Here is a 17222-nt window from a genome sequence, read left to right on the forward strand (position 1 = left end):
CAACCCCCGTGGAGGTTTTTACGTCCTAAAAAAAAAAAAAAAAAAAGCCCAGAGCAGATTATTCGGTAAAGACTGCAAAGGCGGAGGCAGAGGGGAGAAAAGAGGTCCCGAAAGCCGGGATAAGCTTCGGCATTAGAGCTTTGGCCTGCTCAGCAGGCAGATTCCAAAGCAGGGATGCGAGTCCCAGCAACAGGCCAGCCATTGGCACGGAGGCAAAATGCTGGCTCGTGATTGGCTCTTGCTGCATGCAGGATGGAAGTAGATCTCCTGGAAGGGTGGGGCGGGGCTGAGCCGCGGCCCTGCCTAGCTCACATCCGGGTACCTGGGCATCCCGAAATGGCCAGAGGTTGGGGAGTGGTCACTCTACGATGCCTGGCAGCACAATCCTTCGTCTGAAGTCCAGGTGTTTGTGGGGGGAGAGGGGGTACTCAAGACACCCAGAAATGGAGATCTCAGATTGGGTGGGCTGGAGGTTGCTACTGCCATCTGGGTCTGGGCGTAACCTGGAGGCTCCCTGAAGCGGATTCCCGCACTTAACAGGGACAGCTGCAGGACCCACAGTGTGCGCCAGGAGGAGACAGAGGACGACGGTGCTGGAGTCCCCGAGGGTTATGGGGAACAGATCCCAGACTTGGGCCAGGAACACTCCTGAATCCCAGCACCCACCAACTCCAGGGCCCTGCATTCAGCCTCATTCCGTTTTGTAACAAGGTAATAGTTCAGGGTCAGGCCAGTTAACACTGTTGCTTCCTTGGCGCGTGCGCATGAGTGTCAGAGACAGATTGGTTCTAATTGTATAGCCCTGGGTGACCTGGCTTCGAACTCACAGCACTTCCTCCTACCTCTTCCTTCGGAGATTACAGGTGAATGATTGTACTCCCAGAAGCTGGCAGGGCTTGCTTTTTTGTTTTTTTGAGACCAGGTCCCATGCAGCCCAGACTAATCTCAAATTTACAGAAGCTGGTCTTGAACTCCAGATCCTCCTGTCGATACCCCCAAGTGCTGTTACTTTTTGTACCCCATCTTTTAATTTTATTCCCGAGACTGGCTTCATGTAATCCAGGCTAGTCTTCAATATAACCTTGCAGTTTTAAAAAAGATCTTGTGTGGGTGCGTGTACACAGGCATATGCAGAAGCCAGAGGAGGGCGTTGGGGTCTCCTCTATCACTTTCTACCTATTCCCAGGCAGGGTCTTTGAATGTGAATTTGCTCAGCTAGGCTGGAAGGCAGCAAGCGCCAGCTGATGGTCCTGTGGAGGAGCAGCACAGGTCGCTTGGTTTGCCAAGTGGGTGCTGGGTCCTGGTGAATGCACGTGGAACACTCTTGGCAATGGGGCCATGGCTCCACCCTCAACCTTGAACTGATCCTCAGACCACCGGACCTGAGTTCTGGGATTTCAGGTGTGCCCCACCACACCTGGTTCATGCTGTCCTGAGGACGGAATGCAGGGCTCCATGCATGTTAGACAAACCCCCTACCAATTGAGGTACATCCCATATTGTTATTTTATACTCACCGAGCTTCCTTTTGTCCATGACCTCTAGGTTAGAGGTCTTTGGCTCATGCTTTTAGATTATCTCTTTTAAAAAGATTTATTTCTTTATTATGTATAGTATTCTGTCTGCATGTATGTCTGCAGGCCAGAAGAGGGCACCAGATCTCATTACAAATGGTAGTGAGCCACCATGTGGGTGCTGGGAATTGAACCCAGGAGCTCTGGAAGAACAGCCAATGCTCTTCACCTCTGAGTCATCTCTCCAGCCCCTAGGCTCATACTTTTAATCCCAGCACTTGGGAGGCAGATTGTGTGTGTGTGTGTGTGTGTGCTGGTATTCTGAGTTTCCAGGCCAGCACGGTCTACATAGTGAGACCCTGTCTTTTACGGCTCCTCTAGCTTCTACCCCAGCAGCAGGATATGGCATGGTTTGGATGTTTAGGATGATTCACATTCAAGGACTGACCTAAAATGCTTACAGTCAGTTAGAACCAGCTGGATCCTTCATATGGGTTTACCCAGCTGTTAGCTGCTAAATCTGTCTTGACTCTAATTTCCTGATGTAGGGCCAGGTTAGAATTTTTCGCTCTTCCGATGCCCCTCCCTTACTCCCCCCAGACTGAGAACTCAGCACTGAGGAGGGGGGCTGAGTTCACAGCAGACAGTGCTGTAGGACTAGGCAAGCAGTCTTCACCGCAGGCAAGACCCCTTCTTCATTTGAGACAGGGTTTCTGTGTAGCCCTGGCTGACCTGCTCTGTAGATCAGGCTGGCCTCGAACTCGAGATCCACCTGCCTCTGCCTCCCAAGTGCTGGATAGGCGTGCACCACCACTCCAGCTGGCAAAATTCCTTCTAACCAACATGGAAAAAGCACCTTTGGAAAGCACTATTGTGCTGATAAACCACATGGGATCCAAACAGTTCTCCCACCCGAAGAACTAACAACTAGAGCTAGGGCAGAGCTTGGTGGGTGATCCCCAGCAAGGGGTTACTCAGCCACAGAGCACTTGTGTAGCATTCCCTAGTGACTGGCCGGAGTCTGGGTGTGAAGCTCAACTGTAGAGTGACTTTTTAAAGACTTATTATTGTATACAGCATTCTGCCTGCATGTATGCTGCAGGCCAGAAGAGGGTGCCAGATCTCATTATACATAGTGGTGAGCCACCATGCAGTTGCTGGGAATTGAACTCAGGACCTCTGGAAGAGCAGCCAGTGCTCTTAACCACTGAGCCATTCTTAAAGTGGTCCTTAAAGAGTGTCTGAAACATTGGGTTCCATTGTCAGAACAAAAACAACCCAAACCTAAAAACCTGTGACAAGCCGGGCGGTGGTGGCGCACGCCTTTAATCCCAGCACTCGGGAGGCAGAGCCAGGTGGATCTCTGTGAGTTCGAGGCCAGCCTGGTCTACAGAGTGAGTTCCAGGAAAAGGCGCAAAGCTACACAGAGAAACCCTGTCTCGAAAAAACCAAAAAAAAAAAAAAAAAAAAAAAAAACCTGTGACAACCATAAAATCCCCTCCCAAAAATCTGGCTATACGTGGCTGGGGAATAAAGGTGGGCTGGAGAGATGGCTCAGCGGTTAAGAACACTGGCTGTTCTTCCAGAGCTCCTGGGTTCAATTCCCAGCAACCACATGGTGACTCACAACTGTCTGTGACTCCAGTTCCAGGGGACCTGGCACCCTGACACAGACATACATGTAGGCAAAACACCAATGCACAGGAAAGTAAATAAATCACAAAAAAACCCAAAAAACAAACAACAACAAATACCCAGTCATGTCCATCACAGTGGGAAAGAACCGATGCAGCTCTATGGTGGTCAGAGTCAGGATGAGGGTGTCTCTCAGACATGCTTTCCTGTTCAGAGGTCCCTTGTGAATATGGATTGCCACAGTTTCCTGACCTGGTCTTTGGGGAAGGACAACTTCAGACCAGGAGACCTACCTCACCAGGCCAGGCGAGCACTTGTGGGAGATTAGGCTCTGAGACCCTACCTAGAGGTCAGAGGTCAGAAACCTGGTGCTTTTTCTGGGTGCTGGCAACATCCAGAGCTGCAGTTTAGACCTTGAACAACGTAGGTAATGGGCACCGCTGCTTAAGACCGAGCAAAGGCTGGCTGGAGGGCAAGGCAAACTCTTCAGCCATTGGGCGGGGTGTGGTGACCAACCTGTCACCTCAGAATGTGGGAGGTGGAGGCAGAATTAGGACTTTGGGGCCAACCTGGGCTACGTAAGACCCCACCTCTGTCTCACATACAAATCAGTTTGATTTTGTGTGTGTGTGTGGGGGGGGGGAGATAGGATGGGGATCAATTTGGTTCCAGGCTGGCCTTCAACTCAGAAATCTTGCCTGCGTCTGGCTGAGATTAAATCTGCCTGTGGTGCCTCTGGGTCGCTACGCCCAGCTGTTTTGGAGGTTTTTTTGTTTGTTTCTGAGTCAGGGTCTCTCTAGCCTAGCAGTTCTCAACCTGTGGATAGAAACCCCTTTTCGGGTTCGATAACAGATATCCTGAATATCAGATATTACAATTCATAACAGTAGCAAAATTAGTTATGAAGTAGCAATGAAAATAATGTTAGGGTTGGGGTCACCACGAGGAACTGCATTAAAGGGTCATGGTGTTAGGAAGGTCGAGAACCTCTGCTCTAGCCCTAGCTGGCTTTTCCCTGGGAAGGCCCTGTCTTGCTGGTTGATGTGAACCAGCTCCACCCTGCCCTGCCCACAGATAGCCACAGTTTATGACAAGGCCAAACTTGGGGGTCATTCAGATTTAACTGTAGGCTCCCACAGCAGAACTGGAACAGCAGCAAGCGGCAGGCACCCTAGGCAAGCTGTCTGTCCAAGCTGTTTGTCCCACCTCAGGGGTCTGATTAGTCTGCTGGTTACTGAATGTCAACTCCCAGAAATAGAGACTGGAGTTATCCGGTTAGTTTTCAGAGGCCATATCCCCTCGCTTGCTCTGAGGCCCCGGCTGTCATTCTTAGCCACTCAGATCACCCTGTGAGTCAACAGGCAGACTCAGCTGACCAGAGTCAAGGCCAACACATGTGGTAATCACGCATAAATAGAGTGAGGAAAACCGAACCTCACACAGCAAGACGTTATCTGCCCGGCAGAAAGGTCCTCACCATGATCCCACCTCCCACGTTCTTGGATGGAGCTCCTCCTGGGTGGGGAGGGGTCCCGGGCACATGGGTAGGTCACTCCTTTAGTGCCACCCCCCATTCCTGCCCACCATCTTTTTCTCCATTGCTATGTCTGTTTTTTTTTTTTTTTTTTTTTTGAGACAGGCTCTCCGTGTGTTGGCCGCCCAGGCTGGCTTTGAACTTGAGACCCTACGTCATCATCCAGGATGCTATGCGCCTCTTGGTCATTATATTCTAAAGAAGCTAGAGGTAGAGGTACCAGCCGGTATTCGCGGCGCTCAGGCGGTTGCCCAAGCAGGATGGTCTTCATTTGAAACAGCCTGAGTGACAGAGACTAGACTCCATCTCAAAAGATAAAACCCAGATCCCTACCCTCGGGACCGAGCACATGCCGCTGGGCCTCAACTCAGGCCCATCCATCCCCTTAAACACTTATGATACGGAAACGTCGACAGAACCATCAAAAGGGAGATGTGCACCCGAGTCCAGAGGACCCAGCTACTACGTAAGGGACCCTCGAGGTGACTGGAATACCGCTTTTGTTTTTCTTAAGTGCTAGGACTGAACCTGGCCTTGAGCATGCTAGGCCAATGCTCTATCCACTAAACTACATGTATCCCCACTTCTTATGTGTGTTTTTATTTTCCCCCAGAAGTCTGGGAACTTGCTAGCCTCAACCTCACAGAGCTCTCCCCCAGCCTCTCCATGCCAGGTGCTGGGACTAAAGGCGTGTGCCACTACATTTGGTCCACTTCTTGGGTTCTTGAGACAAGGGTCTCACTCTGTAATACAGGCTGACCCTGAATTTATGATCCTCCTGCCTCAGACTCCCACGTACTGGGATCACAAGTGTCACCCACCACACTCAACTTGCTCTGTGTGTGTGTGTGGTGCTGAGACAAGCAAGCGCTCTACCCCCAGCTACACCCCCGCCCTTGATATCTATGTACTGTCACAGCCCCCACGGCACCACCCAGCCTCATTGCTGAGTGGGGGTGGAGGACGCCCACTTCCAATCAAACCTTTAAAAACAAAGCAGTTAAACCCTATTAAATGAAGCTAGGTAGCGCTGACATCAGATCTGTACGTTTATTTTGCTCAATGTACGACGGCTACATAATGACTCACATTCATGAATATTCCATCACTGAGGAAAACTGCTAACAATGGTCCGTGTGCGAAATAATTCCTTAGCGAAACACGGAGTTGGGGGGAAAAAAAATCACTTGATTGGACCTTAAAAATAGCTCACTGCATAACATGACGAGGAAGCACAGAGGCGCATTCAGAGAACGTCCGCGGCGTTCTCCTACACTGTTATAGTTATTAATTTCACCGTGACAAACACCAGACATTAAGAGTAAGCTAACACTGGTGTTTCTTTTGTCCCCTCCCCCCTGAAAAACAAAATATAGAACTGCATGTCACTATAGCAACATCCAAAACAGATCAATTTGTTACAATCACTATTTGGTAAAGCAAACTTTACCCCTGAAAGGAAAAAAAAAAATTAAATTAAAAAAAAAAAGTTTAAAAAATTTTGAAGTCTTAGTTTTTTTTGTTTTTTTGTTTTTGTCATAGGGATACATAACACCTACAGTATAAGTTAATAAATGTCAAGCTACCGTATAGAAATACAACACCAGCATGCACAATACTGTATCAATAGGATGGAGGAGCAACCGTGGTACTGGAGGCAGCGTCCTAGGCAGGTGCGCTTCTCACCAGGAAAGGAAAGGAGAAGAAACCATCCAAGCTCACACATCAGCTCTCCCCTCTTCAGTTCTACCCTCTTACATGATTTTTCTAGAACACAGCCAGGGTCAAGGCTGAAATTTAAAGAGAGACTAGGTTTTGCAATTCCAGTAGGTCATTTCCGAACAGTACAAGCGGGACAAGGACATGCTTACTGCGGACACAGAGACAAGCTAAGCGAAGCCCCACCGTCCCCTTTGGCCATGGCTCTGGCGGCCAAGCTTCCTCTGCTCGCCAGAGCGGTTCTTTCGTGGGCCTCGGTTAGTGGGTCCTTACACACTAGCAAGAGGGGCCTCTGAAGAAAGGCATGCTGGGACTGTGTAGAGGGCAGTCATTCTACAGCCATACTACCAGCATCCTGTCAGGAGGACTCACTTAAGTGGGAGCTTGGTTTTGGTGAGAGAAGGTGGCTGGCTAGGTCTTTGAACACGAGGAAAGCAAGTTTGGGGCGTGACCCATCTTGGGAATCCACCCGACCATGGATCCTCTAGAAGACAGAAACTGTACACTCCGCATGCAACAAGGCATGCTTATGGATAGATTTATCCAGTGAGAACGAGGGACCTAGGGCTAAGTGAGACGGACCATGTGGGACATAGCAGCACAGCTTCCTTCAGCGTCACGTGTAGTGACCTCAGAGAGAAGCCAATCTCCAGCATCTACGCTTTCATTCAGAAGGAAAGAACAGGAACGCTTGGGCCAAACGGGCGGTGGGCACTGCCTCCTGCCAAACATCAGTTACCCTCTCGAAGCACTTGGGAAAGGAGCTGGGCCGTGGACGGGTGACAGGGACAGCTGACTTGGGACCAGGCTCCCACACTGGACAGGCTTGAGGGGAGCTGCCTCCTCCTAGTGGGTTGCTGTTGGCTCAGCTGCTCACACCCGATGCTCCACTTTCTCGACGACCACCCACCTCTACAATCCAATTCAATGGCCTCCAGACACCTGCACGCTGCCAGCACGAGGTACTGGGGAGACTCAGCTGAGAAATATTCCACCGGCAGTGACTGAGGAGGGAGCCCCGGCTGCTGGGGAGCAGGAGGCTCTGAAAATACCAACATGAGAAACGACATACAGACCTGAATTTTCTCCGTTTTCTGTGTGTGTGGTGCTTAACAGTTTCTATTTTTGTGATGGGCTTAAAGAGTAAAGAAGAACTTAAAAAAAAAAAAAAAAGAAGTATCCCACGGCCAGCCACCTGTCAAGCACCCATTAACCAAAACCTAAAAGAAAGTTCTGATTCTCAACCAGGAGAGCTGAAGAGCAGCCAGACCAACCTGGATACAGCGGGATACGGATGCAAAGCTGAGTTGGTAAGGGAAAACTCAGGCCCAATGGCTCGATGTCGGGTATGGCTGCCATGGAGAGACTGTAAACCAGAATTTAGTGTTAATACTGTCAACCCGTCCGAGATTCCGAACACAGGGCCAGGCCTGAGGCAGCGACCAAGGGTGTGTCTTCCACTCTAAGCCTGTCCACTCGGGTAACTGACACTAGGCCGTCTCTGGCAGAGATCACCCTGGGGGAAGGAGAAGGAAAAGAAAAGAAAAAACCCAGCACAGCCACACAGGGAGAAACCAGCCACAGAACTGAGGGCGAGAGCGTACGGACAGGAGAGTCCTTACTGGAACCACAGAACACACTGAATGAGGGCCATCCATCTCCGGATCTTCTTCTCATCTTTAAACCCTACCGTCTAGCAATAAGTTAAACTAAAGGCAGACAGCTCCACTCACACGAGCCTGCACGACAGTCCCGGCGCCTGTGTGAGGCTGCTACTCCGGCACCAGCACGGCAAGCCTGACTTCCACTAGTGGTGTTTTGGCAAAAATGTCAAAGAGGCGATCAAAGACAGGACAGTCGTGGGTTTCTCCCTGGGAAGGTCAGCCCTCCCTTTCCCCTCCCCCACCCGACCCCCAACTCATGGGAAAAAAATAAAGACTGCAGTAGTAGCATCGGCGTGCGCGGCCAGTCCCCCGGGGCCCTAATTGTTGCCTTCGCCGCCCTCGTCGTCCTGCTGGTCGCTCGTCCAGAGCGTTAGGTTGTCTCGGAGCAGCTGCATGATCAGCGTGGAGTCCTTGTAGGAGTCCTCGTTCAGAGTGTCGAGCTCGGCGATGGCGTCATCGAAGGCGGTCTTGGCCAGGTGGCAGGCTTGCTCCGGGGCGTTCTGGATCTCATAGTAGAAAACGGAGTAGTTAAGCGCCAGGCCCAGGCGGATGGGGTGGGTGGGCTGCATGTGCTCCTTGCTGATCTCGTGGGCTTCGCTGTAGGCCTTCTCGGACGACTCCACCACGGTGGCCCTTTTCTCCCCGGTGGCCACTTCGGCCAGGTAGCGGTAATAGTCCCCTTTCATCTTCAGGTAGAAGACTTTGCTCTCGTACTGGGTCTCACTGCAATTCTTGATCAGGTAGTTGTCCAGCAGGCTCAGCACATCCTGGCACACGGCCTCCAGCTCCTTCTCGATCTTCTCCCGGTAGGCCCGGACCATCTCTATCTTCTTCTCGTTGCCGTCCGCAGAGGTCTTCTGCTCGATGCTGCTGATGACCCTCCAGGAGGAGCGGCGAGCCCCGACCACATTCTTGTAGGCCACAGACAGGAGGTTCCGCTCCTCATTGGACAGCGGTTCGTTCAGCTCTGTCACCTGGGGGAAGAAGGATCCAGGCATCGTTAGGACACAGATGTTAACGAGGAGAAGCACATCCTCCCATCTACCCATAGTAGGTCCTCCAGTCATCCAGGGACCTAGTCGGCAGACAGACAGACTGTGCTCTGCCTGGGCAGAAGGGGAAGTGACGATAAGAGAAGGGTGGATGGCGTCCACGGCAGTAAGCACCAGTGTCTGCCACAGGGGAGTGCCTGTCAGTCCAGGTCTTACCCAAGTCAAATGCCCCCAAGTGCAAACGTCAAGAGTGCTCATGTACCACGGACACACTGCAATGTTAGCCCGAGATGGCTGTGGACGTACTCAGCAGTTCTCAGGGAGGGAGCACGTTTCCTCACCCCGCCCTGTTCCCTTATTTGAGTCCCAGTCCCTCTGGGAAAGACTGAGTCACCCTCAAGTTGACGTTTGAAAAAAAAGGACATTTTTGCCTACTCCTAGGCTAACAGCAAACAAATGACACATCACAGAAAGGAAGTCAATGCTAGGTGATCGGGCCAGGCAAGACGGGTCACAGGGTGAAGCTGCCCACTGTCAAGCCTCACAACTCGGGTTTGACCCTGGGATCCACAGTGCTGAGAACTGATTCTCCCGAGCTGACCTATGACCTTCACATGCCATACAATTGCCTTCCCCCAACACACATAAAAATAAATGGAATAGCCAGGCGGTGGTGGCGCACGCCTTTAACCCCAGTACTCAGGAGGCAGAGACAGGTGGATCTCTTGAGTTAGAGAGCACCCTGGTCTACAGAAAGAGTTCCAGGCGAGCTAGGGCTACACAGAGAAACCCTGTCTCAAAACACAGAGAGAGACTGCACATAGCCCTAGCTGGTCTATAGTTCATCCACTCTCTGGGTCTAGCATGCTGGAACTAAAAGCTTGAGCCACTACGCAGTGCTTCAAGCAGCCAGGGTAGACACAGGTTGGTTTATCGACAGGTGTGGGATGATGCCTTTGAGAAGCCTCCAACACTCTTCACTCAGCACCAGCACCCCCCAGGGCCACCTGCGTCTCTCATCAGCAGCCACCTCTGCGGTCTTCCTGGACGGAGTGTCTTTTTGACTGACACTTCTTTTTCGAGACAGGGTTTCTCTGTGTAGCTTTGCGCCTTTCCTGGATCTCGCGCTGTAGACCAGGCTGGCCTCGAACTCACAGAGATCCGCCTGCCTCTGCCTCCCGAGTGCTGGGATTAAAGGCGTGCGCCACCACCGCCCGGCTTGACTGACACTTCTTATATGCTCTTTATATTCCTTCCATGAACCCCGATAGCCTCCTGCAAAGGAACTCCTCAGACAGACTGGGACACGGGCCCTGGAGGCTCTCGGCCACCAGCCCCTGGCCTGTTCTCAGGTCTTGGAGAAACTGAAGGCCTACTGCAACCCAATCGGTGTGACGCCAGAGGAGCTCAAGTGCCTGCAGCCATGGAGATCCAGTTCTGGCCTTTGCCCTAAATCATGCTGTCCTTATTTCAAGAGCCTGGAGCTATTTCAAGCTCCGGTGACCTCACCACGCACTACACCGCTGGCTGGACTCTGGCTGCAGAGCCCAGAAGCAGCAGTGGACAACTATGGAGCCAGAGCTTGTCTCCTTGCCGTCCACCGCAACATGGAGATTGTGCAAGGCCACCAGCAACCTTTAGCTAGAGTAACTCAGCCACATCTGGAAGAGTCTCCATGGTCTCTGCCAGTGAAAACTAAGTTAGAGGGAAACCTTAGGCTCTAAGAAGCCTGCTAAAAGCAAAGGAGGAGCCAGGGGGGCAGATCTGCCATCTGGGCCACTAGGGAGGCAAAGGATGGAGGGCGGAAAGGTCAGGGCCTGCTGCCTGAGCTACAGAGCAGGTCAACACAAGCCTGGGAAACTTGGAGAGGCCCTGTCTCAAAAGAAAAAGAACAAAGAATACCACAGCATTCATAACACCATGTACGCTTGTGTGTGTGTGTGTGTACACGCGCACGCACACACACAAAAACAAAAAAACAAAAAACCTTAACCATACTATTTATGGCTACAAGATAATTTTTAAACTTAGTCACCCCTTCTGAGTGCTGGGAACCAAACCTAGGAACTCTGTAAAGGCAGCACACGCTCCAACCACTAAGCTATCCCCAGGCTCCTAATACTGTCATGTATTGTATGTTATGTGTATGACTGTTCTGCTGCATGTGTGTATGTGCGCCGTGTGTGTGGTCCTGAGGGTGCCAGAGGAGGGTGCCGGAACTGGAGTCAGAGGTGGTTGTGAGCTGCTGTGCAGGTGCTGAGAACTGAACCTGGGTCCTCATCAAGAAGAGCTCTGAACTTTGCAGTTCATCTATTCAGCACCTCTCCCCTTTAAAAGGTTTTCAAACGCCTTTTTAATTATGTTTACTCATGCACGCACATACGTGTGTATACGTATTCCTGCATGCAGTGTCTGTGGGGATCAGAGGACAACTCTGTCCAAGTCGGTCCTTCCTTCCATCATTTGTGTTCCAGGGATTAAACTCAGATCCCCAGGCCTGAGGCGGAACCCTATGTGGTAAGCCACCTACCGACCTGGCCACAAAGCCTTTGTGTTATGTTTTGTTTAAAAAGGGGGAAAAAATCTAGTAGTGTTCAAAAAAGGCTCAACCAGGGCTGGAGCGATGGCTCAGTGGCTAAGTAACTGCTCTTCCAGAGGACCTGGGTTCAATTCCCACATGGTGGCTCACAGCTGTCTGTAACTCCAGTTAACTCCAGTTCCAGGGGACCTGACGCCCTCACCTAGACACACATGAAATGAAGGCGAAACACCAATGTACATAAAATAAATAAACAAAATATTGAAAAAGTCTCAACCAAGAGAGAATGACTATTCACAAAGACAGAGAGAGCCTGACCCTGGGGAGGGAGGAGAACTCTCACCACTGAATTGCTCCCCACCCACCCGCTCCCTTTTGAACACACCTCACTGTTTAGCCTTGGCTGGACGGGAACCCAAGAGATCTGTCTGGCTCTGCCTCCTGGGTGCTAGGATTAGTCTTCCACAGGCCCACTTTTTCTACCATGTGAACATGGGTGAAGGCTACCTTCTCAGGAACTAGAAAGCGTAGCAAGTATTAGTCCCTGTCCTTCAGAGCTGTGTGTTCTGCTGAAAAACAACCAAGATGGTGGACCTGGAACAGAGGGAAGATGCTGGGTTCATCTGCAGCCGTGTGTGTGTGTGTGTGTGTGTGTGTGTGTGTGTGTGTGTGTGTGTGTGTGTGTGTGTGTTGGGGGGAGGGGCTTCCTGAACTCCTAACTCAAGTTCAAGTTTCTGTTAGTGACTGAAAGATGGCAGAAACAGAAAATGATGAGTAAGAAGGGTTGGGAATCTGTAATTCACACCTATGCCAGAAGGAGCCCCTGCCCATGGCAGCTGCTCGGAAGGAGTCAGGTATCAGCAGTGTCAACTGCTCTCCCCTCCAGTTCTCAGAACAGAGCGAAATCTTTCCTGAGATCAGCAACTGTGGAGACCCTTGGGAAGCTCAGCCCTGGGGACTGGGTCATTCACAACACACCTGAAATGCCAACACTGAGGTCCAATCCTGGGCCAGCTAAGGATAAGGCCAGCCATAATGGCACATGCCTTTAACCCCAGCACCCAGAAGCAGAGGCAGGAGGATCTCTGGTAATCTGAGGCTAGCCTACTCTATCTAGTGAGACACACATATCCCACCTCCCACCCTCCTCACCCCAAAAGAGAGTCGCTTCCATGCGGTTTTGAAAAAGACCTTGATGAAGACCCCCATAAGTTTTCAATATGCTGTCCAGGCAGGCCTAGAACTCCTGTCACACCAGTGCACCTGGTTCAATATTATATATATATCAGTGTCTTCTGTCTAGAACTACTGTCTCAGCACCAGTGCACCTGGTTCTATATTATATATATATATATCAGTGTCTTCTGCCTAGAACTCACAAAAGCACACCAGTGCACCTGGTTCTATATTATATATATATATATATAAACTGCCTAGAACTCCTGTCAGCACCAGTGCACCTAGCCCCTGCAGCGAGGACTCTGAACTGAGTTCCCACATGCAAAGATATCAAAGATAATTTGGCGATTTATTTAAAATGTTTTCCTATAAGACGTGATGGCACATGCCTGGAATCTCCACATTCAGGAGGCTGAGGGAAGAGCAATGTCTAAGGACAGCCTGGGCTACACAGTACCAGGCCACCCAGTGCCACACACAAAGACTATCTCAGAAAAACCTAAACCAGTGCTACAGATGCAGCTTAGCTGGTAGAGTGTTTGTCTAACACATTAAGCCTGAGGTTTGAATCCCCTAATAAACACCACGAACATGCCTGTGATGTGAGCTCTGGTGGGGCAAGGGGATCAAAAGTCCTTAGCTGGGATGGCTAGATACATAAGACTGTCTCTCAAAAGGCCATGTGGAGGGGAAAAGTAATTCCGTCCTGCACTCTTGGGTGAAAGTCACAAAGTAACGTGTGGTACTGTCAAGGCAAACACGGATACTTTTGTAAACTCCTACACAACACCAAGGAGCCCTGAAGTAACTGCAGGGCCGCACAGTAAAGACATGACTATGACAGAGTGTAGTGGCACACACTGCAATCCTAGGCCCCCAGGAGACTAAGGGTAGTGTGTCCAAAGCTAGCCTGGGCTACATGACAAGATGCAGGCCCCCAACATCACAGCAAAAACCACTCTGGTGAGGGTGCTGGCAGGAAGAGAGGCTCTGCTTGTGTTGAGGCAAGGGACACATGGGGACTCTGCTCAGTTTTTCTTAAACCTTGTACACGATTTGAACAAGACGGCAAAGTACAAGGCATACACATGAACAGACACCTATGGAATGTTCCAGAATGTGCATTCTGCTTGGGCAACAGAATAAACCACCGAAAAATTGACCAGAAACGGTTCTGCTTAGTTACGATTACGTGTGCATCCTACAGATGATCCATACTTACTAAATAATAAACGAAAATTTGAGAAATGTTATTTCTTGTATAACTCTGGGACCTTAAACTTGAATGGCATCTGTACAGAAAGGGTTAACAGGGCAGCTTCGCCACTGCCATCTTTAGAAAGGCCTGTTAGTAAGGCCTGATTGATCCTTGGCTGGCATCGGAGCACTCTAAGAAGGGTTCCAGGTCTCTAAGCTGTCTGCACAAAGTATATGGTTTAGGCCAAAATCTTGAGTCTTGGGTGCTGGAACAGGTCCCCTAAACACCTAGGGTACTAGGTCTTCAGGACTTCCCTGGTGGGCACTGGTCATCCACCACCTGCCCAGCTGAACCGCACCCCATGTGACGTCCCTGGAAGCCTGTGCCTGGCCTTTCCTCTGTGGACTGGGCTGGCCAACTTTCACCGCAATGGATCTTAGCCACGAGCAGACTGGCCTTGACAAATCAATGAATCCATGGGTAACCTTGGGGACCCCCAACATAACCTTATCCTAGAAATCTTGAGGCAGCACACCTGTTAAGATGTGATGAGCTAGCACTCAGCAGCCCGAGGGAGGCAGATCAGGGGCTATACAGTGAGACCCTGTCTCAAACAGTATGACAACATGCTTAAGGGGACCCACTTATCAAGTACTGCATCGAGCCTCATGGAGCACCTTGGGGTGAGCCACACCACGCTGTGCGGCCGGGGACACTCGGTCTCTTCAGGAGTGTGGCGGTTTTGGTCCTTTTCGTTGTTGTATGAGGCAGGATCTCACATAGCCCAGGCTGGCCCCTAATTCACTATAAAAGTGAGAGGCTGATCTTGATCCTCCAACCTCCCCCTCCGAGTGCTAGTTACTGCGAGCCACTAGGCTTGGCTCCAAAGATAGCGTATCCTTAAGGTAAGAAGACTGCGTGGGAAGCTGGCGGTTTTGCCAACAGCTATTACAGTCGGTAAGATAGGACAAAAGGGAACTATCCCAGGAAAAATCCTACAAGAGTCATGAGACATCCAGGGCATATTCAGTCCCAAGATCAAGATCTCAGAGGAAATAAAACTGGGCTAAAACCTAGGACTTTAACAACCACCAATCCTGTAGTTCTTTTTTTACAACCACCTTGCAAAGTGGGCAATTAAACTCACTTTACAGGTGTGACTAAGTGAGAAAATGTCTTTTCCCACTCAACAGCACTCAGAGGATCAAACGCCACCCTCCTGGCTTTAGTGTGCACAAGAGTGTGGTGGTACTGTGTTCCCCGAAATATTGTGCACGCTAATAAATTCATCTGGAGAACAGAACAGCCACAATATTAAACAGAGGTTAGGCAGTGGTAGCACACGCCTTTAATCCTTGCATTCCAGAGGCAGAGATCTACCTGGATCTGTGTGTTCAAGGATACAGCCAAGCATGGTGACTCACGCCTTTAATCCCAGAAAGTGAGCCTTTAATCCCAGGAAGTGAGGGCAGAAAGCAGAAATGTATATAAGGCATGAGGACCAGGAACTAGCTAAGCATTCAGGCTTTCGAGAAGCAGTTCAGCTGAGATTCATTCTGGATGAGGATTCAGAGGCTTCCAGTCTGAGGAAACAGGATCAGCTGAGGAATTGGTGAGGTGAGGTAGTTGTGGCTTGTTCTCCTTCTCTGATCTTCCAGCGTTCATCCCAATACCTGGCTCCAGGTTTGATTTTATTAACAAGACTCTTTAAGATTCATGCTACACAAGAGGTCTAGTCACATATCAAAAGGGCAATTTCACTAACAAATACTTAAAGACTTAAGAATTCCTAAGATCACTGGGCAGTGGTGGCATACGCCTTCAACCCCAGCACTCAGGAAGCAGAGGCAGAGGGGAATCTGTGAGTTCAAGGCCAGCCTGGTCTACAGAGTGAATTCCTGGACAGCCAGGGCAACACAGAGAAACTGTCTCAAAACCTACCCCACCCCCCACCCAAAAAAAAAGTAAAGAAAAAAAAAAAAAAAAGAATTTTAAAGATCAACCAGTAACAGGTGGAATACTACTATAACCCCAGTATTCGGAAGCCTGAGGTAGGGGGATCACAAGTTCCAAACCATCCCAGGATTACATAAAAAAGTCCCTGCCTCAAGGTTTTTTTTTCTAACCAGGGTTGGTAGTTTTAAGTAGTCACTAGGGGCTGGAGAGACATGGTAGCTCACAACCATCTGTAATGAGATTTGATGTATACACTATATGTGATAAATAAATCTTAAAATAAATACATAAATAAAGTAGTCACTATTGCAGAGGACCTGAATTTGGTTCCCAGCTGACATCAGGAGGCTCCGACCCATGTATATAATCCAGCTGTAGAGGATTTAACTCCTTTCTGGCCTCCAAGGCACATACACACACTCACTCTCTTTTAAAAGAATGTATGCAGTTTCTCCACATTTGGGGGGGGGGTCTTGCAGAGATTGTCAGAGATCATGGCCATGTGCCTGGGTTCCACATTATAACATTTTTATATAATGTCATATAATAACTATAATCAGAAATGGGTTCCTCACTCGACCCCGAAGATAACTGTTGACGGCTAAGTGCTGGTATTCCTCAAGATGAGAAAAGACAAGGCTAGGTGTGTTGACACGGCTTGGCTTGTGATCTCAGCATTCAGGAGTATGAAAGCAGAGGTGCGGGTACTCAAGGTTAGCCTGGGCTACATGAGACCCTGTCTCAAAGCAATAGGGCCAGGCACGGTGGCACACATCTTTAATCCCAGCACATGGGAGGCAAAAGCAGGCAGGCCTCCATGAGTATGAAGCTGGCCTGGTTTGCACAAGCTGTAGGCAGCCAGGGCTACATAGTGAGACCCTGTCTCAAATAATAATAGTAACATTAAAAAAAAAATCACAATTTTTTAAAATTCTGTGATGTACAGTTCAGCTGGGAGAGATGGAGGGCTGCCTTCCCTAACATGTATGAAGCCTTGTGTGTGTTTTTCCCACACCCCCAATAAAACTGTGGTAGCACTGATGCTGGTAGACACAAGCAGATCAGAAATTCAAGGTCATCCTGAACTACATCTGAAGACAGCCTGGGCTACATGAAACCCAGTCTCATAAAAATGTATCTGGAAGTAAAGCCTCCATTAAAGAGAATGAGTCTGACTTACAGCCAAAAACAAAACTCAGATCAATTGGCTCCAAACCCTACATGCTCTCCACTATACAACTAGCTCTTTTCAACAGGCAGTGGTGACACACGCCTTTAATCCCAGCACCCAG

General features: G+C 49.9%; 1 protein-coding gene and 1 long non-coding RNA gene across 2 annotated transcripts in view; one reads left to right on the forward strand and one right to left on the reverse strand.

Annotated features, from left to right (window-relative positions):
• Positions 1-7578, forward strand: LOC128120249 (uncharacterized). The gene is made up of 2 exons (XR_008221812.1): positions 1-711; positions 4789-7578. It is a non-coding gene; the product is annotated as an uncharacterized LOC128120249 (long non-coding RNA).
• Ywhag (tyrosine 3-monooxygenase/tryptophan 5-monooxygenase activation protein gamma) overlaps positions 5720-17222 on the reverse strand; it is a 25812-nt gene continuing 14309 nt past the window's right edge. The window contains exon 2 of the mRNA XM_052754002.1: positions 5720-9040. Within this exon, the coding sequence (XP_052609962.1) occupies positions 8384-9040 (657 nt within the window). The 3' untranslated portion in view covers positions 5720-8383. The remainder of the gene's footprint in view (positions 9041-17222) is intronic.

This window comes from Peromyscus californicus, unplaced genomic scaffold (assembly GCF_007827085.1).
Source record: "Peromyscus californicus insignis strain IS unplaced genomic scaffold, ASM782708v3 Scaffold_2__1_contigs__length_46816999, whole genome shotgun sequence".
Lineage (NCBI taxonomy): Eukaryota > Metazoa > Chordata > Mammalia > Rodentia > Cricetidae > Peromyscus > Peromyscus californicus.